Source organism: Falco punctatus (genome assembly GCF_963210335.1).
Source record: "Falco punctatus genome assembly, chromosome: 12".
Classification (NCBI taxonomy): Eukaryota; Metazoa; Chordata; class Aves; order Falconiformes; family Falconidae; genus Falco; species Falco punctatus.
Genome location: NC_137592.1, coordinates 23,469,665 through 23,495,569, shown reverse-complemented (window position 1 = coordinate 23,495,569; position 25,905 = coordinate 23,469,665). Strand labels below are relative to the sequence as shown.

Here is a 25,905-nt window from a genome sequence, read left to right as displayed (position 1 = left end):
TTCAGGGAATGCAAGCCTTCACCAAACTTCCCCTCCATCATAAGGCATGTTTCTCTGACTTGCATAAATAATAACATCAGAAACACAAAACCAAAATGCTCTATTACATCCACTTCTCCCTTGGCAGGAAGGTGGGAGAGGAAATCGCTGCATGACATGCACAGGTACAAAGCTCACTGGTGCAGGGAGCTGGCTATTATGGGGATGAACCATGTGAGCTCACTCTCCACCAGCTCACTACTGACCTCAGCCACCAACAACCCTTTCCTAGGCCTCACTCCCTGCAAAAATCTCCTCGTTTTGCTGCATGATCCCATCAGAAGGCACTGACAAACAGTGCAGGGTCCCTTCCTAGTGGACTTTTTCTATAACACCTGATCCCCACAGAATCACAGAATGGTCAGGGTTGGAAGGGACATCTGGAGATATCTCGTCCAACCTCCTGCTGGAGCGGGTTCACCTATAGTAGGTTACACAGAATCGCATCCAGGCAGGTTTTGAATGTCTCCAGAGAAGGAGGCTCCACAACCTCTCTGGGCAGCCTGTTCCAGTGCTCTGCCACCCTCAAAGTAAAGAAGCTCTTCCTCATATTCAGAAGGAACTTACTCTGCTGCAGTTTGTGCCTGTTGCCCCCTGTCCTCCCACTTGGCACTCTGAAAAGAGCCTGGCCCCATCCTCTTGACACTCACCCTTAAGATATTTGTATACATTGATAAGATATATATGACAGACCATGATTGATCCTCACTCTGTAGGTAGCACTAGTCCCACCAGCAAAGCCAAAGTCTGGTCAGCATGGTACAGTTGGCTTGGCATGGCCCTGGCACCAGCTGTGCTCTGCCTCCCGGGGCAAGGTGGCTATGCAGAAGGAGCCAAAGTGCAGGGCACACACTCAGGTCAGCAGTCCATGTTGGACCTGTCATGCCTGGGAATTAACCTGGCTCTGACAGAGTATCACTCAGATACTAAAGTGCATTCACCATCTCTATTTTTATTGTATATATTGTGTCCATTCAAATAAGGAATTTGTGTTAATTCTATACCTTGCCAGCTCCTCAGCATAGATATTATTATAATTGTTTAAACTGAGAGTTTATACATCCTTCTCAGCATAGTAAACATGGTTTTAAAGGATGTTGGCAGGTCATTTGGCCTTTAAAATTACATGTTTTTCTCTGGAGTACAAACCTTAATCCAAATAAGACTTTTTTAAATTGATTTTTCAAGTGTTGCAGGTTTTTTTAAAGCATTATTGTAAATCCCATCTTCAAGTAGTGAGCTACCTCTGAGTCTTGCAATCTGAAAAGATCACAGCAGGCGATGGTAACATGGTAGGTCATGCTACCAGGAAGCACATGGAAATTATTTACCATATAAAAACTAGGAAAAATAATGAAGATCTGCTTAAGGGATGAAAGCACTTTGCTTTAGAGCAGTGTTTGCTGAAACAAACTGATTAAATTATTGTGGCAAGAGTCACTTGTTAGAGGCTTCCTTCCCCATAGCTAACTTACAAGTCGCTCGTAATGCAGCTATTACTAAATATGTCTATATCCAGGGAACCGAGTGTTGCATTGCACCTAAAGTTTTGCAGCACGTACTCTTTTATCTTCAAGAAAGATTTTATGCTTGTTCCATACTCAGATTTCTACCAATATAAAGGCTAGAAGTATTTATTCTTCCAATGTATTCAGACTAGCAGAACTCCTAATGTATACCAGAATAAAAGCATTTATACAGTACATCTCTACTTGCCTTGATTCTGTACTTGCAGTAAGAAATTACTAACAAAGTATCTTTCTGTCAGCTGAATTGCACCCACACAGTGGAGATTGTGTCAATTTCCATCAGGCCTGCATGGTCAAAGACAGATTAAGCAAAGCTTGCTTAAAGTGACTGCAGCTACCTACTTGTGAGATTCCTTGGAGAAGAGGGATCACCAAAGCCACCACCAGTGCATGTGGCATAGGTCTCTGCTGTGAAAACCAGAGGAGCAGATAGTCTTTGAACAGACACAGCAAAAGAAGTTGGCAGAGAAGCTAAAAGTCACAACAGGTTGTGTTCGACCATGCATATTTTCCAACTCTAACAGCTGTTCTAAGATTTCAGTGAACTGATTTTCTTTCAAGTTCAGGTTAGCTGGAGCGTTTTCAACTATTTTTCTTAGTGTGACTTGCTGAAATTTCCAAATCAAATGAGACCAAAAAAAGGGACCTTTCCTCACAAAGGTGACTAGACTCACATTGCAACCTTTGAAAGCAGAAGTTGGCCATAAAGTTTACCAGATACAATGTACCCGCTCAAAAGAAGAAGGTCTAGGGGAAATGGCGCTTCCTGCTCTTCCTGTATTCCTGCATAAGGGCCTTACCCAGCTTTATCCTCTGTCAGTCTGTCAAAATTGCACACCTCCTACTCTTCTCTTTTCCCAAAGCCTGGAACAGATCAGAGAATATGCAGCTGCTTCATTCTTGCTATAGTCATTATCATTTTGTTACGGAGGCGAGGAGAGACCTCCAGGAATGCCTGGTGTAGGCCATGTCCCAACACCCCTGGCCCTGAGGCGGCCAGAGGGGCTCACCCCTGCCAGGGGCTGTAGCCCCCACGAGGAGGAGACAGGCCAGGGGGTTCACCTGCACCCAGCCTCCTTTTCTGAAATTTTGGGAGGAAAGCAAAAAACACAAACCTGAGATTACTTCAGAAGTCAATGAGCACAAATGCCACAGAAATCTGTGGGGTCATTGCCCACTACGGCTTTAAACATGGACTCTGGCAGGGGGCAGCTAAGACGTTCTGAGGGAGGGAGTTGCAGACAGAAATATATATTGATAAGTGCTTGGCAGATTCCTTGGAAGTGGGGGATCTGAGGGGCACTACTCTCCTCTCAAGGGCCCCGGCAGCCCTGGCAGGAGGATTACCTCAGCCGGCTGCGTGCCCGCGGGCGGGCGGGAAAGGGCCAAGGGCAGCAGGGCTCCTGCCATCGGCCCGCGGCTCCCTGACAGGAACACCGCTTTGGGTACGGATTATTGTTCCTCCTATTCCTTTGTTTGTCATTGTAATCTCCGTAGTCATTCTCCTTGATAAACAAACAAGTGAAAAGATGCAATGAGGTGTAAGAATAGATTTGCACAGGGCAGACAACTGAACATTTAATTTATTTACCTCTCCTAACAGATACCTGGGGTGACATTTATTAATAAACGGCATTATTAGGTGTCTGATATGTAGCTCACAGAAATTAATTACCCAGCCCATGGTAAAACCATAACAAGCCTGCAGTGCTGTAACATTTGTGCTAATTGAAAATGAGATAAGTGCTGTGGGTGCAATTTGCATTCAATGCAGTGTATTAATTATCTTCAGTTCTCTTCATGATAAATATACCTGACTGAAGCACTCTGCTAATTTACTGGGTAATAGAGTCATAAGTGGATTCCCTTAGGTGACCAACTACAGGCATTGGGCTCTTTGCAACATCAAGGCCTTCCTCTTTTCCAAGTACTTAAATGGGTTAGCAAACACCGTGCACTTCCCTTGCAGGCTGCATTGGAAGTACATGGCAGCAAACTCTTTTTGTGACAGCACAGCTGCTCAGTACAAAATTAGGAAATTACACCCCCTCAGCCCCAGACTTCTGTACTTTGTGAAGCTGAAGAGGAGGCCACTCGCCTCTGCTGATGGCACACCACACGTTGGGTGCCAGCTCCACCAGGAAAGGCCTTTCTCCCACTGCTCCTCATCGCCGCCCCCCCCCCCCCCCCCTTCATTTCACAGTCAGGTTATCATGGGATTTAATTACATTTTGTGTGAAATATAAATTAATTGACTCTTGTAATACCCATAATGATCAGGAAAATTCAGATTTAAAGATACTGTGTAGTTCCAGTAGATTAAGGCACTAATCGTTCCGCTCCCACCAACTATGATTTATGTGGGGATCAGGTTACAAAACCAATATGTGCTCGAGTTAAAGCTCTGTGGTACCATACAATTAGGACTAGAGCTTTTTGTAAATGGGCCCAATAATGCAAAAAGCTCTTCACTAATCCTGGTCTTTTTAATTTAGAGGTCACACATTGTCTAAGGCAACTGCTTATACTGTACGCAACCAGTGTCCTTTATTCACTTTCCTCCTATGTAGCTTGGGTATCTGAATTTGCCACTAACCTTGGACGTGCTGTTACTAATTTCAGGGTAGGTGATGGCAATGCAAGAAGATCAGGGCCAGCGCTTTGCTGTGCTGCCCCTGGAGCAGCCTGGGCACGTTGTGACTGAGAGGTGATATCTGCCTCCCCCGGCTCCCCTTCAGTTTGCAGGCTGCGGACGGGGTCAGCTTTTGGGCTCTGCTGTCAAGTAAGCAGACATCCGGGGCAGCAGAGGGATGGAGGTGACAGTCACTCTCACAGCTGAAGGGGCCAGGAGGTGGTGCAGGCAGGAAGAAGGGGCAGCAGCAGAGGAGGGGGGACACGCTCTGCTCCCCTTCATCCCACCTACTCCACAGCCAGAAGCACTTTGTTATCTTTATGCAGCCGGGTGCCTTTCCATCCTTTTGTCCTTGTCTGTGGGGTGCTAAAATTCAGCTTAGTTTTCCCTGCTGAGTGTTACCAGGACAGCTTTCCACCACTTTCCATCACGTATGGGATAACCAGTGTTGTGAATGTGTGCTCAGAGAGCAGGAGGAGGCATTGGACGGGCATGCAGTGAGTGTGCCAGAGCAACTAAGAGGTGAGAAAGATCAATTCAATGCCAGAAGAATCAGTTGGCTTTTTCAAAAGAGCATCTAAATGCCAAAGAGCTGGAGAGAAGGTGCATATCTGCCAAAGACATGTTCACATGTTCCCTTTTAAAACAGAAAAGGCTCTCCAAGCTCTTACTCTGTCTGTTTCTAAACACACCAACTGCAAATAGAAATCAGTTTCCCAAAACATTTTGTATGGCTGCCCAAATACTCTTTGCTTCTTGAGTTTGGTCAGTTTACTACCAAAGGAGAGCTGTAACAATTTAGAGCTATTTTTAACATGCTGATATGATCTGTGCCAGAGACCTTAGCAGTAACATCTACAAAGGCATCAATTATATCCCCCCCCCCCCCCCCCCCCCCAGCCCTTTTCTCATTCTCTAGTAAGGAATTCTTTACAAAGATAAAACCAAAGAAATCTTGTTTCTTAGAAAACCGGGTGGGTTACCTTAGCAGTATCATTTGATTCAGATAATAGCCAAAAATTAGAATTCTTATTTTTCTGGCAGAGGAAAGGAAAACTTGGTGGAATACTGGTTCTCCCAACCCAAAGCTTTCCAAAAATAGTTACATCACTACAGGGACAGTAGGGACTACCTGGTGAAGAGGATCTTGTAGTGGTAGTGTACTGGGCTGGCTCCTCAGTCCAGGGCAAGGACAGGATTATTCCACCCAAAACAAGAGCTGTCTGACATCACTGACTTCTGGAAACAAGCAGACATGGGGCAACATGTACTGCAGCCACCTTTGCTTTTACCATCCACCCCTTATTATTGCCCAGGCCAAAGCTGGGCATCTCTCAGCTGTAATTCCCTATATGGACTATAAATTATTTTTCTGAAAGGGGAAAAAAGGCTCACTGGGGCAGGGGAGCCGCAGTACATCTACAGCACTGATGACTGAGTCAGCATCCGTAGAAAAACGTGCTTCAACACATGCATCTTTCACCACCACACAGCCCACCTGCATCTCCTACCACCATGCAGTCCACCAGCAGCTTCAGCAGTCGCAGCCCATCCTTGTGCGAGCAGGACAGCTGCTGCGGTGTGCTGCAAGTGTCAGCATCCTTAATCCCTTGGGCAAACAGGACACAGCAGAGCACAGGCATGCAGCTTGCCCAGCAGTGCCCAGCAGGCTGGGGCAGGGCTAAAGCAAAACCCTGCTCTCCCACACCCTCGTTTTGTGCTCAATGTACTAGGCCCCACTGCCTTTGCACAAGTGCAGTGGCTAAAACACTTTCCTGCTCTTTCAGAAAATCCAGTGCTGCATAGAATAGGACAGGAGGTGCAATAGCAGCAGAAGGGGGGAAAACATGAACAAAAAAAGTCTTAACTTTTTGTGTGAAGCAAACATTTGCTAAATAGAATCCTAATGGCATTATTGTAGCTAAAAACGGAGACTTGAAAATGCTGTATACATTATTATGCTCATTATCTACCAACTGCAAGAATGCTGTGCTAAAACTAACTCAAAACACCTCAGGTAAGGTAATTGCTACTAATGGATTTGAAGTGTGCAAAATTGAGCATTATTACACAGACATCACATTCTCAACTTGGTGAAGCTGTTGGATATTGTAGTTACCAGCTCACTCATCTCTCGATCAGGGAGAGATTTGAGGAAAAGGGCAAGCTCTCTTTCATTCGGCACTGGAAGGAAAATTCAACAACACAATATTACGGCAGCTTGTTTGTACCTCTGTGGTCAAGATGGGGTCAGTGCTTGCTTTCTAAGCCACTGCTTCAGAAAAACATCTACAAAAATTTGCTCCAGAAGTAAATCTCTTGGGAAAGATCTGAGAGTAAACTTTGCCTTTGTAAACTTTTGCATCTTGTAGGTCTAAAAGAAAGAATAGGACAGGACCCTGCAAAATTATTCTGAATGAGGACAACCATGAGTCCAAGCAATATATTTTGATGCAAATTAAGGTCTGTCTCTTCAACATATCCTAAGCCACTACAAAGCTCCGCTGCCTAAAGACAGAAGACAGAAAACGATCTTAATACATCCCCTCCTATGTAGGGGGACGTCTGCAGGTCAATGACTGCAAATCTGAACTTTGCCAAAGCCCAGGTGTGTTTGAAACAAGATATTTGATTCACCTGCTTCAAAAATCCCATATAACAAAATATATCTAATACATTTAGTTTGTTTGATATCTTGGCTTTCAGGGATGGCAAGATTCATTTTTTAAATGAGTGACTCTGCATAAAGATCCATGATTCCAAACACCAATTTAACTTTTTGTAGCTACATCAGCAGCCTCGAGGTTATCCTCAAAACAAGTGGCTCCCAGGAGTTTCACTCTCTTTCATGAAAACTAAAAATAAACTACACCAGATCAAATGCTTTTTTAATCTTTCAGAAGTTAGGGTAAGGTTGTTTCTTATTTTAGTTATAACACCAAAGCTACAAATTGGTGTTTGGGTACAATTATGTAAATGATTGTCATTTCTGTTAATATGTAGAAAGAATACGTGGCCAGTAACTAATACATTTCAGTTACTTCTGACTATCTTGGAGGAAAGAAATTAAAAAGGCTGTATATGAACAGGATTAAAGCAGTCTCTATCTGAGTAAAGAAAGCACAAAGAAATTTGAACTCACAGCTGCAACCGAAGGCAATAGGAGCTGTGCTTTGAACAGATAACAAGCTAAGTCCTCTGAAAAATCAGACCATGCATCTCAGATTGGGAACTTAAAATTAGTGAATACTTTTGTACTTAATCTCTTTCTGCCTCAGTTCTTCATCATGAAATGGGGATAATACTACCACCCAATGCCTCACTGCAGTGCAGTGAAAATAAGTTCATTAATGTTTATGAAACATTCAGTTACCATAGTGATGAGTTCTATAGAAAAGCCCATGTGGAAATTAATATTTCTGTCTTCAGAGCAGGGTTTGAATAGAGCACATTTAGTAAGGCCTGAGGCCACACAATGAGGAGAAAAGAAAACAGTAAATAACTTGCCATTGAAAAATAAAAACAATAATCAAATCAAAATGGCCTGTTAAACAAAATAATTTTTTACAGAAATTTTTCATTTTGGTAAAAGTTACTTGGTAAAAAATCCAAGGTTTTTTGCTTTTAACTTTCACTCCTCTAGTTTTCTACTTTTGTCTTCCTCGCATGGGGGAAAGGGGTTTTTTTTAAGATTATTTGAAGAATCTGGAAACCACTATCTTCCAGTTTTCAAAAATCAAAAATTTTACCAGCTTGCTTTGGCAAAAAAACGAAAAATTAATGGCATTGGAGACCCCAAGATTTCTAAATTGGGCTCCTGAACAATCTTGACCTGTTTGATCCAGCAATTCTCATCATACTTTCACAAGTCAGCTCGCAGAGGAAGTGATGTGGGTTTCATATTTTGAGCCCTAAAGCCAGGCACTTGATTTGGGTTGGTTGGTGGTATATCAGGTGCTGGTTGGGGCTGTCATACCGTCATGGCAATCAATACAATTAATCTCTGAATTTGAGTCGTTAACATCTTGGTAACAAGTAAATCACAGGGAAGCACAAACTTACTTTGTGTAACCTGTGCAGATAAATATGAAGATGGCAAGACACCTCATTTCAAGAAGACAGATGACTCTGGTAGGAAAAGAGTCTTACCAACAAACTGCCCCCAGAGTCAATGGCAGTTCCTATGGCAGGCACCAGGTCACCCATGGCAAGCACAACTCAGGGACAAGCTTGCCCAGGACTACTCTTTTCACCATTCCAGGAGTTGCTGTTGAAACTAGAAGCCTTTTTCTTTTTTTTTTTTTTTTTTTTTGCCTTCAAATTGTTTTACAGTCAAAAACGTAGTCTTTCCTTTAGGAGAGAACTTTTGCCAAAAAGCAAGGAAGAGAAACCTGAATTCCCCATCAGAATACACCTACCTTTCATTGAAATCAATTATTCAGGTCCTTCCCCCTCTTCTCTACTTTGGTCTTTGCTCTCTTCTGCCATTACACCCAATAGAAATATAATGGGACAGTCTTCTGTAGCAGCTTTATTTTCATAGGGCAACCATGATTTTTTTCTGAAAAATGAAGCTTCAAAATATTACAGAATGACAAGATTGAGGTGGAGAGAGTAAACTGCTGGAATTATTTATTGTTTCATTTATTGAATTTGATACCAAGCAGGGTTGCTTGCCTGCTTTTTCTTTCTGATGAGTAACACTGTTGTCCTGTTAAGTAGCAGTTATTTTAAAACTATGATTACTAATTTTAAAATGTAGAATAACAGAATTCATATAATATATTTCTAACGTTCTTATAATAGGAAGCAGAGGAACCTGTTCAATCATGCTGAACTTCCACAAAACAGAACCCCCAAGGTGTGTGGCTACAAGTGCTATGAAACCCTGGTGAGCCTTACTTGGCCGTACTGGGAGGTGCCTCTGCCCCCTTCACTAGCACAGGCTGCCTCTCCTAACACACACAGGCGGCTGTGGAGCTGAGCCTGGGACCCAGCACTCCAAGCAAAAGACAGTATTTCTAGTTGAGCACAGTGTCAAATGGGCTCGTGCAATCCACAGTCACAAAATCCTGATAAAAGCAAGACATTAACAGGATTTTGAAAACTACAAACAACTACTTTAAACCCAATAAATTTTAACAACCGTTCAAGTGGATCTAGTTAAAGCCATTCAACTAAACAAAGGTAAGATGGGTATAATATTTTACATTTCAAATCCAAGTCTGAAACTAATTGGACTTTGCAGGAAACTCCACCTACGAGAAAATTATGTCATGGTTCCTTATTAAATAGATGCAATTCTCAGGCAGGCTTGGTGCTAAAAAACAGTGAGGCTAAATTCAGTGAACACTGATTTTACTGCAGAATATCTATGTCTCTGTATGGCACCTCAAGCCAAGGAAGTGGCAGCATTACTAGTGCTGTGCGCTTGCTGGGACATGCTGGGAGAAAAAGAGCGGCTGTGCCTGGAGCCTTCAGCACCCGGTTGCAGGGGGTGCCTGCCTCACAGGCAAGGACCAAACCAGCTCGTGGCTATAAACCAGCCCCTTTGTGACAGAAAATAATGCTGGTTTTTTTCACAAACTTCAGGAAACTTCACCGAGACTACAGAAGCTTTAAAGTTTTCCTTTAGGAAAAGCTCTTCTAGACCGAGGAAGCCTAATTATGAGACCTGCAGTCTGCTACACAGAGCTCTTGTACCCAGAAATGACATGAGGGCCAATTGCCAGGACTAAACATTTAATGCATCAACAGGTGTTACATGTTATGCATCAATGAGGTGTACATCACTGAAACATAAAGACCTAGCAAGCCGGCAGCACAGCTATCAACCTGAACAACACAGCCATAAAATCCTAATTAGCCTCATACACTTATGTTATGGACATTTTTATTTATTGACATGGTCAAATTAACAGGCAGCAGCATTTTAACGATAGCCTTGAAATCAGCCCAGAGAGAAAGTTAGCATTAATGTTCAGATACTGCATGCCATCCACATTTAGCCAGAAAAATGTATATTTTAAAGTAATAATTAAATTTTGTCACCCTAATTAAGTTACCTTGAGCAAGTGAGAGAAATCAAGTTCTTAATAAATGTGTATCTTGTTTGTTCTATTCCCAAGCTGTACAGAAAAATTATCCGGCAGCAGAAACTCAGCAAGCTTCACAGTTTTAAGCATACACAGCCACAGGCCTGATCCCCGCCTGCTGGAAGGAGTAAATCCAGGCAAGCAGAAGCAAGAATGCCAGGAATAAATAGTCTTTATCCAAACACTGCCAGACAGAGGGGGTATCTGAAAAGTGCCCACAAGTTGGTGAACAAGATTAGTTGCCCCCAGAGAAATACTATACTTACTTATATACATCCAAAAAGCAAGTGCTTTGCTGAATGATGAGCTGTGGCTATAAAGATTTGTGTCCTTCACCACAGAGTGGCAGGTTCCTGCAGACAATATGCAATGGCCATTAAATAGTGGTGCTAGCTCGGCCGTGCAACAGTTTACAAAACAGGAGGGAATATCTCAGTGTATTTATTATTGCAGTGGGGAACTTAGATGCTCAGAGTAATCGCTCCTTGAGACAGGTAAAGGAACGGGGCAGTGTTACAGTTATCAACCAGGTTAGAGAAAGCACACAGAATAGAGGAGAATGAAGAGCATTTTACAAGGTATTTTAAGCACGTTTGCATTTTGCTGCAGATAGTAGAAGTTTTTGGAAATGAAGCACATTTGGAAATTAAATCATTGCTTCATGCATTTAAAATGTAGTCAGTATAGGTGCCTTCGCAAACCAGATTTCCCATTTTAAACCTTCTGATTTATCCACGTTAAACAAGAACATTCCATAAATTGCAAAGGAAAACTGGCAAATGATCTGTGTGTAATACCTGAACCAAGTAAATTCATGCATATTTTGCATGAATTACTGTAATGTGCTCTGCTTGTTGGTAATTTCTGTTGTATGCGAAGGATCACACTTGCAAAAAGTACCAACAACCCATATTCAAAAGTGATTCGGGGGTCTAATTTCATAGACCAAAATGCTGAGGCACTTAAAAAATACAGCTGAAACCATCATTCACTTCATAGCACTTGAAATTTTTACACTAAACCCTGCTCTGTAGCTTAGCTGCAGGCTGAAAATTGGAGGAAGAGAAAAGCACTTTTAGTGGCTCCTTGGTTCTTTTGACCTGGCACTTACACATATGCATACAGATAAACCCACCTGAAGCTATTTTTAAAACGAAAAAACAGCAAAAGAACCATAAAATCAATGTTCATTGAAAGACTTGAGTTTTCAGGGAAGAGCAGGCCTGAAAGCTTACCTGGGAAAAAGTTTCACACAGGATTTTTTATAAAAAAAAGATCATCAATGATCTTCAACAGCGAAGATGGGAGAAGGGTGTAATTTGTGCCCACAAGGGAGAAGGATGAGGGCAGGGTGGGCATCTCAGGGTGCAACCACAGGCACAGGACAGAGCATGGGCAGGCAGGGAAGCTGCACAGCTCCCGGCCACTGTCCCAGTCTCCACAGGGGCTCTGAGGGGGACTGAATTACTGTCCCCAGGGCACCTCCCATCCTGGCCATGTGAGGATACATCTTTATAGCCTTTCTTCAAGTGACAGCAAAATCACGGGAAGGGCCAAAAATGGGGGGGAGGGAAGGCAGTTTCCAGTATTTGTCATTATTATAGGTTATATATACAGGAAGAAAGTTAATTAAGCTTTAAAAAAATCCATCACACATCAATGGGTGCATTTTAATGAGTACAAAAAGTTGAGGTGTTTACTGCCAATTAAAGTGGTTTTTAAATAAGCATTAATTAACACAGAAATTTAGAAGAAAGTTATACCTTGTCAAAGAAAGGCCAGTACAGTCTATGCCCACTTCTGCTCCCATTCATACTCAGATAGTAATTACCACCAACCCTATATTTTCCATAATAATGAGGAGAGGCTGTCATGGCTGTCAAACAAAAACAAAACAAAACAAAAAAAAGTAGCGCACAAAAATACCCTCAAAGTGAAGTAAACTTTTTTTAGAGCCGAAGCTGCAGGAGACGGCAGTGTGGAGCAAGGCAAGCGGGACAGTCAGATGGCTGTGCCATGGGCAGCTGCCCATGCACGGCTCCCTCCTGGGCAGCAGAGCCTTCGCCACGTGGGGAGAAGCCTCCCCAAATGGTATCAGTCCACATGAAGAAAGACTGAAGAAAGGCCAAGGAACATGCGGTTTCATCCCTAGCGTTTCACCTCGTGGAGGAGCTGGTTCCCCTGTGAAAGCCAGAGTTGTTTTTTTCCACAAGCAAGTGCTGACAGACTCACTCCCTGCTTCCCAAAGTCAGGTCAAAGCAACCATTGAAAATAGTTCCGTTTGCATATGTACTTCCAGCTGGTGTAACTGGTGACATGGGAAGCAGTATGGTCATCACTTTTCCATTCTTTAAGGTTTTCTTAATAATTTTCAGGAGTTTCAGTTCTACTTCAGGTAGTGTCTGCCGCTGAGCAAGGAGCAAATTAAGTGAATTCTCTCATTGTTAGTCAGGTATATGTTTAAATACCTCAGGAAAACCTTCCCTCTGCAAAAGTACATCTTAGGCACCAAATAAGGGTTTAAAACTGCCTTAGTAAGAATGGTTTCCCTCCTCAGGTCCCTAGCTGTGGACAGACAAAATCTGCACTGCCTTTTCAGCAGACAGCAGAGGCAGGCCCCATTCCCAGTCTCCTAACAAGCTTTAGGCAAATTTTTGGTGTAGTGTTTTTAAAGTTAATTAAAAAAACCATAGAAAAGAAGGATGTAGATACGCACAGACTCCTGTTCATCATGTCCCTGTCCTTGGCAGGTTCCTCATGTGAGCTGTGTCACTCAGACAGTGTGCAGTGTCTCTACAGAGTGTATAGCTTGCACCTACCGGGGAGTATCTGGGTGCCTTTTTCCTATACCGTGTCCTCAGGCGATATCAGTAGTCAAATAAAAGAACAACATTAAAGCTGATGGAGATTTTGTTGAACTGAGCTGGACAGGGCCTTCAGAACTTGCACTAATCTTTCTAACATATCTGATGGGGCTAGAAAGGAATATTTTATTGCTAGAAATAGTTGAGCGATTACTTCAGAGAAAGGACGGACGTAACACAAAAGAGTTTCCAAGTACCGACAGGAAGGAGTGTTGCTCATGCGAAATTCCACATTAGGCACTACAATAATAATAAAAAACCCACCGGCCCTTGTGATGTCTGAACTCCCCGACACTGATATATGGAGAGGGGAACAGAGGAGGAAAAAGACAGAGAGAGCAAAGCAAATACGCCGGGATGCTTACGAGCAGAATACAGGAGCCAAGTGTCACAAGTTGACCCTTTGTGTTTGCACTGAAATTTGACCACTCCAGGCAAAATTCCTTCTGCGGTTTATACCTGGTTTGATTTTTGTTGATAATGGCTATTTCTCACAGCATTGTGACATTTAATGTCATTTAATCAAGACTTCAGAGAAGGAGTTACAATTTTAATTACTAAAAAATCCATTGTAACACATTTATGTTTTCCTTAGATGGATTTGACCCAGCTCTGATTAAAGGCCGTAATAAATAAGCATTGTGCGTACAGATACAGAGCAGGAATACAGCTTGTTCGTAACAAATGAGCTGCGCACACCCAAGGAAAACGCTCACTCCCCAATGACTGCAGAAGAGCCCTGTCACATCCCGTGCTAGAAAATCTCTCAGACTTCCTGACAGCAGAGGTGCACATGGCAACAATCTTGGTGGCCTCCCCGAAGTACCTGTGGTTGTGGTCCCCCACTGCTCAGGATAAATCTGCTGTATGTCATCCTCTGGGAATCCCACCACAGAGACACCCGGACAGCAGCACATTAGGGTTTTTCATCATTCTGGAGCAAGGAAAATAAGTGAGAAAACTGTGGTGGATATAAATCATCTGTACCTTTCTTACTAGGGTGAGCATGGCACTGGGCTGGGAAGTATCTGGTAAATACCAAGCACCTAAAGGAGAGATTGAAGTGCCCAGTCCCAGCAGGATCAATAGTACCAAACGCTGTGGCTTCAGTCCCATTTTTTCAGGCTCTCTGGTGTGAGGCTGTTTGAACTGTCAGTTCTCCGAGGCTGGGGATGTTCCTTTTCTCAGGCTTGCACATGGGTTGTACAAGACCGCAACATAGTGGTATCTCTCTGACCACAGAACAGGATTCTTTCTCTCATCCACCAGCCTTTTGGCTTGGTGTCCTTCTCCAGCAGGTCCATTTCATGCTGGGTTGGGATGGGGATCACACCAGCCACACTACAGGCAAGAGTCACTGGTACTCCAAAAAAGAGTTAGCTTACAGCTAAAAATCCTGTTTAGAAAAACAGTGGGGACACCAGCCATACTACCCACACCAGGGCTGAAAGGTGGAAACCTGAAGAAACCTGACCTGCTTTCAGCCATCTTCTGGAAGGTCTGCTGACTCTGCTCTGAAGATGGACTCCAAATTCAACCGACTCTGCTGGATCTCTGCAGTTACCTTTCCTTGGTCCCCCAAAAAGGCTAACTTGTCTGTTGGTTTTTATGGCTACAATGCACTTAAAAATTATTTAAGCAGACAACTGAAATATTTTATTAATTATATGTAAAGATAGGTTTTTATTCCTCTTATAATGATGAAAGATGAAGGACAGAAGGTAAGTTTTTGTCTAAAAACACTTCTAGCTGAAGGCTGGCTTATGCCCTGAGCCAAAAGAGTTTGTATTACTTCCAAAGCTCCTAATTATATTCAAGGTTTTGCGTTTTTTTTAAGATTTCTCATTAATCTGGAAATATTTTCATTAGCCACATAAACTTGTACAACTCTCGGGCCTCAACATACAAGCTATAGGGTTGTATCAAAAAGAAGGGAACATGTTTTTAAAATGCTTGAACGAAATGAAAGCCAAAATTTCTGCAGCAAACCACCCTTTCAGTGGCTAGGAGGCGAGTCACAACCAAGTCCCCCTGGAAAAAGACTGAGAAATAACTGAGATGTGAAAATTGCTGTCACATGAGTGATAAAAACAGCATTCAATAAATTACTTGGTTAATAACTGGAAAAACCCAAGAAGCATATCTATGGAGAGAGGATGAGGAGATAATTCCCTTGCAAGAAATGTAGGAGCTCTTACGGCTCCTAAGACTTCGCCTAAGGCTGCTTGGCCTGGTCAACAGGCAAAGCTGTGCCATACTCATAAGACCGTATACTTACACTGGGTTGTTGGGGATTTTTTTGGCTAAATCAATGCAGAAAAGTAACTGTACACTCTGAAATCAATGGAAACCTGATTTCTTCTGCATGCTGATCTTTGCAGCCTCATCAGAAATAGCTGACCAGGCTAAGGGTTCTTCCATAGGAGATGCAGGATTTTTCACAAGTGTGCATCACACAAGTGTTTAACTTCATTATAACTAAGGTCTTGCAGTGACATCGGTAATTCAAAAGTAAAAATGTCATATAACATTGGTTTTCCCTGCACATACTAGAAAACTGATTTAAAAAGTTTCAAAAACCAGCAGCACCATCGGGCTCAGCTCCATCAGTAGTTACAGCCATAGCGTAGACAGCTTGTCAGTTGCCAATGATTTCAAGCATCCACAGCCTTATATGTGATCCCCAAAGAAATGTCCATCTCCTTCATTGCCACATAAACAGAACAGTGACCTATCTCTCTAATTTAGTTTTAAGTTTTTGTCTGACTGAACAATAGGTTCCCATTTCAGTGAGACCTTCTCTCTTTTGGTCACCCCTCAATAATATACCTGATGATTAGAACATTACTCACACACCAAAACCATTTTGAAAGGACCGCAGAGACACTACGCTGTAAAGAGGGTCTGAAGAAAGTCTCAAAAGGCATGTCTTTTTTTTCCCCATTGACTGTGTGGCAGAAGCCCTGACTTATACCACCCTCTCCCTATTTAAATGACAAAGGTCAATTTGAAATTTCCAAAACAGAAACAAATCTTTAATTTTAGGTACTATATTTCCAGAGATGAGGCCAACAATGTGACAAGATAGTATGCTGGTATGAAGGGAGATATTATTGTGAAATGGAAGGGAGGTCAAAAAGCCACCCCCTGAACTACAGACAGGAGGTGACCGGTAGCACAGGTTCCATACCCCCATGCCAGAAAAGCCAAACCAAAACACACATCCTCACGTGCCTCTGCACACGTGCTGCAAACCAAGGTGTGGGACCCCTAAAGGGGCCGGGGCCGGTGCTGATGGTATATCACAGACAGGACCTAAATTCTGCCAAGAGATCTGCTACCTGTATTGTAAAGCCAGCTTGCCAGATTTTTTATTTACAAATCAAAAACTACACACTTTTTAGAAAGAAAAAAAAAAAAAGACAAATTAATTCACCATAATAAAAAAGAGTTCTATATTTCTAAGAGGGTCTGAATAAAAAGGCACCCTGAAAACCTCATGTGAAACAGCTCTGAGCATTTACAGGTTTCTCGTGCTTCGTATTGTAAAACAGCAGCTCACTCTTTTCAGAGCTGCAGAGGTAAGAGCGCACAAATGATTAAACAAGCAGGTTTAACTATCTTGCAGTGACGAGGAATTTGTCAACATGGGCTCAGTATTTATGCAGATCTGCAGCAAATACTGTACGGCTGCAGGAGTCAAACAGCTGTCTGTCAATAAAGCTATTCTCCTCGCTGGAACATAATAGCACAGACTCAACATGACCCTCAGAGGCCTCTTTAAGCTGCCTGGCTGTCTCCTCCTTCCCCATCCCTCCAGAGTCCTTCACCAGCAAGCTCTGAATTAAAAGGGAGGGGAAAAAAAAACCCACGTATTAGAATCCTTTCTATCCATCTTAATATTAAAAGTGACTTAACCCTGGGCAAGTTAGTCTACACGTACAATCCTGAGCTAAAGCAAAGTTAGGGAAAGACAGCTTTGATTCACAGCACGTGAAGGGCTACCAACAATCCCTTTTAATAGAGCTTGCAACATTAATGTAGCCAGAGCCACATGTGACACCCATTAGGGCCAGGGAGAGCTCCCACGCATATATTTCAAGGAAGCAGTAGATTTCCCGGTCCCAGAAGCTGTCTTCATTACAAAAGTCTAATGCATTTTTTATTATTCAGCCTTCAGTGGAAATGTCACCTTTCTAAAGCAAGCTGTTATCATGCGTTTCCCATGCCAAACACATGGCCTCTAAGGAGAGGGTTTTATCTCTACATTTTTAGTGATTTGTATTTCTCTTTCAAGGAGCTCCATGCCTTAAGGCACCTGAAACGCTCACAGCACAAGAAGGTGAGGTTACACGAGATGCTGCTGAAGGGGACAAAAAACACCCACGGTCGGGACTCGGCACAGCTTCCGATGGCAGCCGCTCTACCCGATAATTCACCTCCTTTAGTAGATTTAATTATTATCCGTTTCCTTGGTTGGGACCATATTCTCAAAGAAGCAGGGCGCCCATCAAGGGCTGCCGCCACATGACAGGCAGCAGCACAGCCAGTACCACTGCCCCGGCGCCTGCCAACCAGCCAGATGCTGCCACATATTGGCATCTGGGGCCTGGAAAAGCAACTGCGGTCTCCGTTTGGCGGCGGATCCTGACCCCAACGACTGAAGGAGACAAAAGGAGGACAGACAGGAGAGGGGGCGGAAATCTCTCCTGACAATTTCACTGGTAAAGATTTAGACAAAAACCTATTGTTTAACTGCTCTCCAAATGAATAAGTTTTGAAGGAGGGGGGGAGCGTGGAACACACCCGGCATGTTCTAAATGCTGTCAGAGTCCAGGGTACAAGGACAAGGGATTATTTATGAAAAGAAATAATGAGGAAACCAGATGCCTGCCTTTCTCAGCCCTCTGTGCTCCAGTCACCCTAACGGGGCATGTGCAGCGCTGCTCATCAAAGACTTCACAGCCTTAAAACGCAAGGCAGGCGCTAACTAACTCTTCCCAGCTCTGCCACTTAGCAAAATGCCCTCCCTGTTTTACTGGGAGGCTCATACAGTCAATCAGCAGCACAGCAAAAGCTAAGGGAGAAGAGCTGCAGACCTCATCCCAGCCAGGGACAGTAACCGCGTAGCCATGTTAATTGCACCCACCAGAACAGCAAATCAAAAAAAAAAAAAAAAAAAAAAAAAGAAAGAAAAAAAAGAAGAAAAAAAAAGCAACTTATTTCTCCAACACTGAGACAGAAACTACATGGAACTACATGGGCTACACGGGTACGCTTAAAGTAGGAAAGCAAATAAGCTCTCTATACCTGTTTTCATGAAATTGGCTTCTCTCTGTAATTGAAGGGTAAGCTCCTGACCCCAGCAAAGTCAATGGGAAAACTCCCAGTGATGTTAATGGGGCTGGGACTTCACACTGTGTGCTTACTTTACCCTAGAAAGCCGATTAGCTCAGGACTCTCTGCAGTATTGCAAAGCACCTGCCAAGGCGCCTGCAAGGAGCTGAAGCAGCCAAGGCCCTTCTCACACGAACTCACCTCTCACTTCACCTTACTGAGTCTCAGCTCTGCTGGGCCTGGCAGGAGACCGTGAGACACCAGGGGCTGGTTGCAGGGGACTTCTCTGAGGTCAAAGCAGGCATGAGGTTGGAAAGGAAGGAGCCCAAGGAGGCAGAATAGCGGGGAAGGATGTAAAAATACTTTAAAGTCTGGGGAAAGGATATATGCCACTTGGCTCGTGGTCCATGCTGTTGAAGTAGCTCTTCTCCGTGCCTGGTTCGTAAAGGAAGATTATGAGCTGGCAAACATCAGACCACAGCGCACAAGCAAGATTGCAAGCGGAGCGGAGCTAGCCAGCGCCACGCTCTAAATCATGGCGCAGCACCGGCCTCTCTCATGGAGGCTCCTTCCTCGTTATCCCACCACTGTGCGAGGCACCATAAAACTCTCGTTACTCGCACGCTGCTGGGGTAAGCAATTTCCTAACGCTTTTATGACCCCCATGCTTTCATTTTGTGGGAGTAATCCTCTCTCTTTGTTTTCATTGGTATGTGGGGATAACAGCTGCATCTAATAATCCACTCCTAGGTCTCAGCATTTTGGGGTGACATTGCAGAACCAAAGGCACAAAACCGGCAAGAAAATCTGTGACTGGGGCCAATGGATACAACAACAGCTGGGCAAACCTAGAAAATACCCTGGGGATAAATGGCTCAGCTCATGGAAGGGGATGGGAGAAACTGGTAGAGGTGAGGTTGTACCAAGGCAAAACAGCTCTGCCTCCAAGGCAAAGCAAAATGAGGTTAGCAAGGCTTTGCTGAGGAGGACCGCTGACCCCCGCAACATCTGCTCTTTCCCTGGCTGGACCATCTCTACCCAGCTCCGCTGCTTGCCAATTGGCTTGCCTAGCTTACTGCCCCCAGAAGGACTTTTCCCAAACTTGCCAACCTTGGGATCTCAGCAGCGAAGCATCAAGGCCACTGCCTGCAGCCTTCCCAAGAGGATGCCAATTCCCTGCTGCCCAGCATTGAAAGCTTCCCCAGCCCTCCTGTCCATCATGGTGCCACTGCGGCCCTCCAGCAGCAGCTCTAATCCTTCCTGATGAGTCCCTGGGCCAAGGAGATGGAGACAGAGCTGCCTTTGGAGAAGGAGAGCTTCTGGTCTGCCAAAAGGCAGTGAAGTCCTGTTGGGACAGCATGTCAAGCTGTCACCTGCTGCTGGGAGACTGGAGCATCCTCCGCTGTGCCCTGATTAGCCTCCTCTGCCCTACAGCAGGGGTGCAGATTTCACCACACGGCCCTAGCAGGAGGCGGGACCACTTCCACTGCTTCGCCACCCTGCTCAGAAGTTGGCATTTTCTTGAGGACATCTCACCTTTGTGCCAGGGCTCCCCAGCTTTGCTCAGGCAGATGGCTCAGGCAGCGACCAGCCCTCCACCGGCCCCGCTGCAGAGGAGACGGCCATGCACTGTCAGTCTAAACCACCACTGCCAGCAGCAGCTTCTCAGCACCTTTTAAGCAAGTCCCATTTCCCCTCTGGGAGTTGGCTCTGCCACCCCTTCCCAAACTGCGGCTGGAGCAGCACAAGGCACCCTGTCCTGGGGGCTTCCTGAGCCCCTTACGCACAGCCCCCACCCCGCTGCTGCTGGCAGCATCCCCCACTGCTCGGCCAAGTCCTTCTTCCCCCATCTCGTCTCCTCGCATGTCGCCCCACATGCATTTGTGTAAGCAGGAGCTGCACCCCAGCCCCGTGCCCTTGTCCTCCTGCAGCGCCAAGGTGCGACACCCTCAGGGTGCCCAGCCCTCGGGGGGAGGCTGCAGGGAGAGGCCTCAGGCACTCGGGTGGGCAAAGCTTCAGGCCCGCTCTGCTCCTCGCTGCACCCCAGCCTGCCACTTGCTGGTGGGTACACGCTAAACGTGATTGATAACGGACACGGTGCCACGTACCACTGCAGAGCGGGCGCCCGCGGGGGGCCCGGCCCACGGCGCTGCACAGGAGGCTGCCAGGCTGGAGCAGGGCAGAGGGAAGCAAAAGGCACTGGTCGGACAAAGGGCCCCCAGCGGCATCTCCGGCTGCACCCCCAGGACAGGCCGTCCGGGGGTAACGAGCCGCCGAGGCCAGGGAAGGGGCAGCGCTCAACAGGCCGCTGCCGCAGACAGGCAGAGAAACGGTGCCCACCAGCCTCTGGGGCGTCAGAGCTGCGGGGCTGTGGCTGAAAAGCTGCACGCGAGCCGAGGGCCGCTGAGAGATGCTCTCCAGCCTGGCAGAGGCCATCGACACCCAGCCGGGGCCGAGTGGGCTGCGGGCAGGCTCACCAGCACGTGCTGCCGCCGGGGGAAAGGCCCCCTCATGCCGCATGGGGGGCTGGGCACCACAGATTGCAGCTCACAGCAAAGCCCATGCAGAAAGCACAGACCCAAAGAAATCAACAAATCTACTTTTTCATTCTATCGCTAAAATCCCTACCATAAATCTCACCAGAGAGGAAGTTTCTCTTTCTCCAGCTTCCTATGCAGTGTCCTTGAGAAAACAAATGACACCACACTCGGGGAAAAAAAAATAATCCTGTAGCAGTTTACTTCGCACTTCCCTGTACCTTGTTATGCTGAGTGCTTCATTTAGAGAAGGCTGACCTCCCCAGCCGCCTTCATCCCAGTGCCCTTCGCTGCGGGGACACACCAAGGAACAGGTTTAGCACTGGAGAGCGGAGCGGGGTGGATGTTGTGGCGCAGGTAACCCTGCCAACTCAGCATCCCAAAGGTGCGCGGAGAGTCAGCGCGACAGTGACTGCTGTCTGAGAGGTGATTCTCTCAGGAGGTGTAGGAGCTGCACTACAAGCACAGAAGCTGTGGATACATCCATTAAAAGCTAACAAAGTTACAGCCCTTGTTTTTCATGAGATGCGATTTCTTCCGTAGGTCTGGGCAGGGGCCCTGGCTCACCTCACAGCAATTCTACCCAGTGCCAGTCTTCAAACATTTTGTCTCCCCAGCTTTTCTTAGTAAGACAGAAAGAACATTACAGAGCAGTTCATCAGGGTGCAATGAATTACCACTCTAAGATGCCCTAAGCGCGTTACCTGCCTTACCCAACCACCCACAGGAGAATATGGAAATCTATAGGTTTATTTCACTGTGTTTTACATAGACTCACTAATTCCTGTGAACAAAATGGCACTGGTTTGTTTTGCTATCAGCCGTTAGGCGTAACAGAAGGAAGTTGGAACGGACTTTGCACTACTTAACAATTAGCAAAATAGAGGTGCGCACCACAGGGCTTCGTAAGAGCCACCAAAAAGCATGCATCTAGAACATTTCAAGTCATAAAAGCCACGGACAAAAAGCATTGATTAGGTAGGAAGGATTGTCTTCAAGAACCAAATGTAAAGTTCAGAAACCCAAGGTCTGAATTAGGTTTAAAGGTTTTGTTTATTAAAGGAATACATGTAAACACCAATACAACATAATACATGTTAAAGGGCGGGGGGGGGAGGAAGGGGGGGAAAAAAGATAGAAGCAGGATTTCTTTGTGCAATTAGCTCCAGACTGTGCTTCCTTTAAAACATTATCTAAGTCAGTGGCAAGGTTATGAAAACCCATAGCATCTCAAAGGCTCATTTTGGGCAAGCTGTCTTGCCAAGTGCTTTATTCCTTCTAGTCTCCATCTATTAACATACTTGAAAAAGAAATACTTCTGTGTCATTAACTACACCAAATGCCTTGCAGTGAGAGTGACTGGTCATCTGGTTTCTGCTAGAACAGTGTTTTCCTGCTGCTGCTCGCAGAAACCAGCCTGTGCTCCTGTGCTATCTTATCCTGCCTTTACTTGCAACTGGCACAAGGGCACAACCTAAAGAAATGAGCATTTTAAAGTAACATGGAAAATATTTTTCCTACAGTTATCACCAGGCAAATGCAATGGGACAAGAGGATCAACATGAGCAATGACATTATCTGGTGGCCAGGCTAGGGAGCCCCAGGGATGGAGTCAGGTGGCGAGGGAAGGGAGGCTTCCCTTGAGCAACGAGCCCTCTCCAGAGTCACAGCCAGGGCAGTGCTGGAAGGAAGCTCTGGATCAGCTCGGTCTCCGCATTAGAGATTTCCGACCCGCTCGGCGCAGGAAGTTGTTCCTGTGGCTCACCTGAGGGAGTTCCTGTTATGAAGCCACAGGGTGGTAGGTTGAAACACAATTTCTGAGAGTGATGTAATCTTGGACAGCACTCCGTAGGCAGTGATACTAGTGACCTGGTTACAACCTGCAGTGTTGTTACAGCCCCTCTGATGGCCTGGTGATCACAAGAAAGGGAAGAGGGGAGTGGAATAAATTAAAAAGGAAAAAAAAGTTTCCAGATTTCCTTTGTTTAAGTGAAGCATTTTCCTTTTCCACTTTATTTGAATACACCGACCTGGTGTCTAACAGATGGAGACTGTACAGATGCACTTTTGGGAGTGCCCATAAAATACACTGCTAAAATACAAATGGAGGGATACTTTTTTTTTTTTAGTTGTAAATTCAATAATCATTTCTGTCACCTCACTTTCCCAAAGGAATTTGCCCTTTGTCCTCCGGATAAAGCTGGGGAGGAGAAGAAAAAGAAGAAGAAAAAAAAAAAAAGTGAAAGCAAAAAGAACATTTAGGAAAAAACCCATAGATTCATAGTATGTACAAGCATCTCAGCGTACCGCGTTTGTACGTCAGGAACCCATACGAGCATGGCTGCTCAGCAGCAACAGCAGTGCACAGCAAAATACTCTGCATGTCTCATATTCTTCTCCCATTCTCCAACCTTCCTAACAAACAAACAGGTCAGCGAATTGGCTCACACCCAAGTCTTACCCACTAGGGTTTGCTCAGAGATGTCACTTAGTCATTTGGCATGAGCGAATCCCAGGCTTCTTCCTGTTCAAGCAGCAGAGTGGGCGAAGGCTTTCTTTGATTTATTAAGACTATTAACAAACAAAAGGAGAGTTCAGAAGCTTCCTCAAGCAGAAGAACACAAGCAGAAAGGTTTTTTCCTGAAGTAGCAGCTAAAAATAGGACACTTAGAGGAAGTAAAGTTCATTAAGTGATAAAGTGGTGGCTGCAGTGATGAAAGAAGAGTTTTTCCTTTTTTAATCTATACATTTATTTAGTATTATGTTTTCTTGCTCCTTATTAGTGCTAAAGCAGTGTTTATCCAGCTGAGGAAAAGAAGATTTCCCTTTCTGTAGTGATTTTAACATGTAGCTCATCAAACACAACGGAGTCTAGAGTTTTAAATAGACATTGCCAGCCAACAAAGTACAACAACTGACAGCATTATTTGCCTTTTATATGCTCTTTCCACAGTGGGAAGTGATATGCCATTTTCAAGACACATTCCACAGTATTATGCAACAGCTTTCTTAATTTTTAATGGACATATTTTTAACGTGTCAACTTTTGCACAAAGCATTTTAGTGTTTTATTCAGCATATACCATTAATAAATTATTTGCTCCTTCCTCCCCCGGCTCCCCACCCCCCACCCACCCCCCCCAAGCTGCACTTCGCACAGGGAAATGGTCTATTGACACTACAAAATATACTTCCAACTGGCACAGACTATAGACAATTCCACCATCAGACAAAGCACCAGCAGCACATTCCTGTTTCTACTTACTGGACAAGCTGGCAGTGCTGAACATGCTGCCCAGGAGTTTCATCACAAACCACCCTTTGGTGAAAAGACTTACACACACCTATCAACCAGTTGCCATAAAAATAAGCTAGCACCTTGTACAACCAGTGATTCCTGTTAAAAGTGTTCACTTTTGGCCTGATTGCTCCACCGTTCGTTAGTCATCACATCCAAATGGTTTGAGACATCCAAAGGAAGCAAGTCGGGGTGCTTCTGTGCCAGAGAAACTTGTCCACTTGACCTGAGTTTGTTCAGAGGGCATGCATCTCTCATCTCAGCAGATCTGCCCATTCTATAAGGGCAAAAAATGGATGAGATTTGATGTCTTCAACACCAGCAACGCCAGCACCAAGACGCTCCGCAGGATTAAACTGCAAAAGCTTGATATAAAAAGAAATATATATATATATATATGATTCAGTGAGTAAGAACAAAAACAACTGCTTAAAAGTTCCAGAAAGGTCTAAGGTAAGGGACATCCTACCGTTTTGCTCCTCTATGAATTACTTTCAAGAGTGCGAAAGCATACTTGAAATTCCTAAAATCCAGTAAATGGAAGAAGACTCTCCTTTCCTTGAGTCTCAGTGTTACAGTCTTCAGAGACTACTGATCACAGCATGCAATTCCCTGAAGCACTGCACACTGGGACTTCATTTCAAGTGTAACCTCATTTTAGAAAAAAAAAAAAAAAGAGAGAGAGAGAGACACACAGCAGCGAGAGCCTGCTTCAGTAGAACTCTGGACACTTCGTTTACTTCGTGTTAACCTTTGCTCACACCACTGCATTACAGCTACATTGGGGTCTGTAACTTTCCATTTCACAAATTCTGAGTTGGTCCTAAAATACCAGGATGTTACAGCCAGTTCTCTATTTCCTAAAAAATAAAAATAAAGTTTTAAAGAGTCCTACAAATGGACTAAAACTGAAAAATCAAAACCCCAGTGAAAGAAAGAAAACAGCATAATGCCTTCATGGAAATTTCCTAAAATTCAGCACCTCGTTTACTTTTCAGTTGTACATCACATGCTGAATTAATGTGAAAAGGAAATCACAATATTTACATCTGTTTAAAGATACCAATACATATAAAAGGGAATGCAAAGGTAATACTCCAAAGAGACTAATAAAGACACATAAAAATATTTTGCGGTTTTAGAGAACTGTTTATACTCTATTCAATTAGAGCCAGTACAAAGGCATGATTTCTTGCTTGCTTTTTCTGCAACAGCTAATAGGGTAACTTCTCCCCGTTGTCACTTGGAACAATGTGTATTCACATCTTAATGCACTCAACATCTAAGTGAGTCCACATCCATAAACATAGGCATTTACACATTTTAAGATGGCTCTGCGATTTGCAGTCATAATGTCACATAGTAAAGGTAGCTTGGTGACAGTGAATAGTGCTGCTTTGATACCTTCCACAAGCCAGCAGAAACCAATGCAGCCAGGGTCTCTCTGCCTTGTGCTGAAATACAACCAGCAACAGCACGGAGAAAGTAAGAACGGACACTTATTTTCTGCAGATTTTACTTCCAGAAGAACTTTACTCTCAGAAAGCAGATGCAACACAAACTGCAACAGATAC

The 25,905-nt window shown here is 44.4% G+C and overlaps 1 protein-coding gene across 11 annotated transcripts in view; it reads right to left on the bottom strand.

Annotated features, from left to right (window-relative positions):
• The window catches only part of RPS6KC1 (ribosomal protein S6 kinase C1), a 205,683-nt gene that overhangs the window by 88,030 nt on the left and 91,748 nt on the right, over positions 1-25,905 (bottom strand). For 5 of the 11 annotated variants that reach the window (XM_080408440.1, XM_080408437.1, XM_080408441.1 and 2 more), the window contains one exon: positions 22,056-24,696. In XM_080408440.1, coding sequence (XP_080264566.1) covers positions 24,586-24,696 — 111 coding nt within the window. In that variant the 3' untranslated portion in view covers positions 22,056-24,585. The other 6 variants (XR_013931480.1, XR_013931481.1, XR_013931482.1 and 3 more) reach the window with 6 other exon arrangements.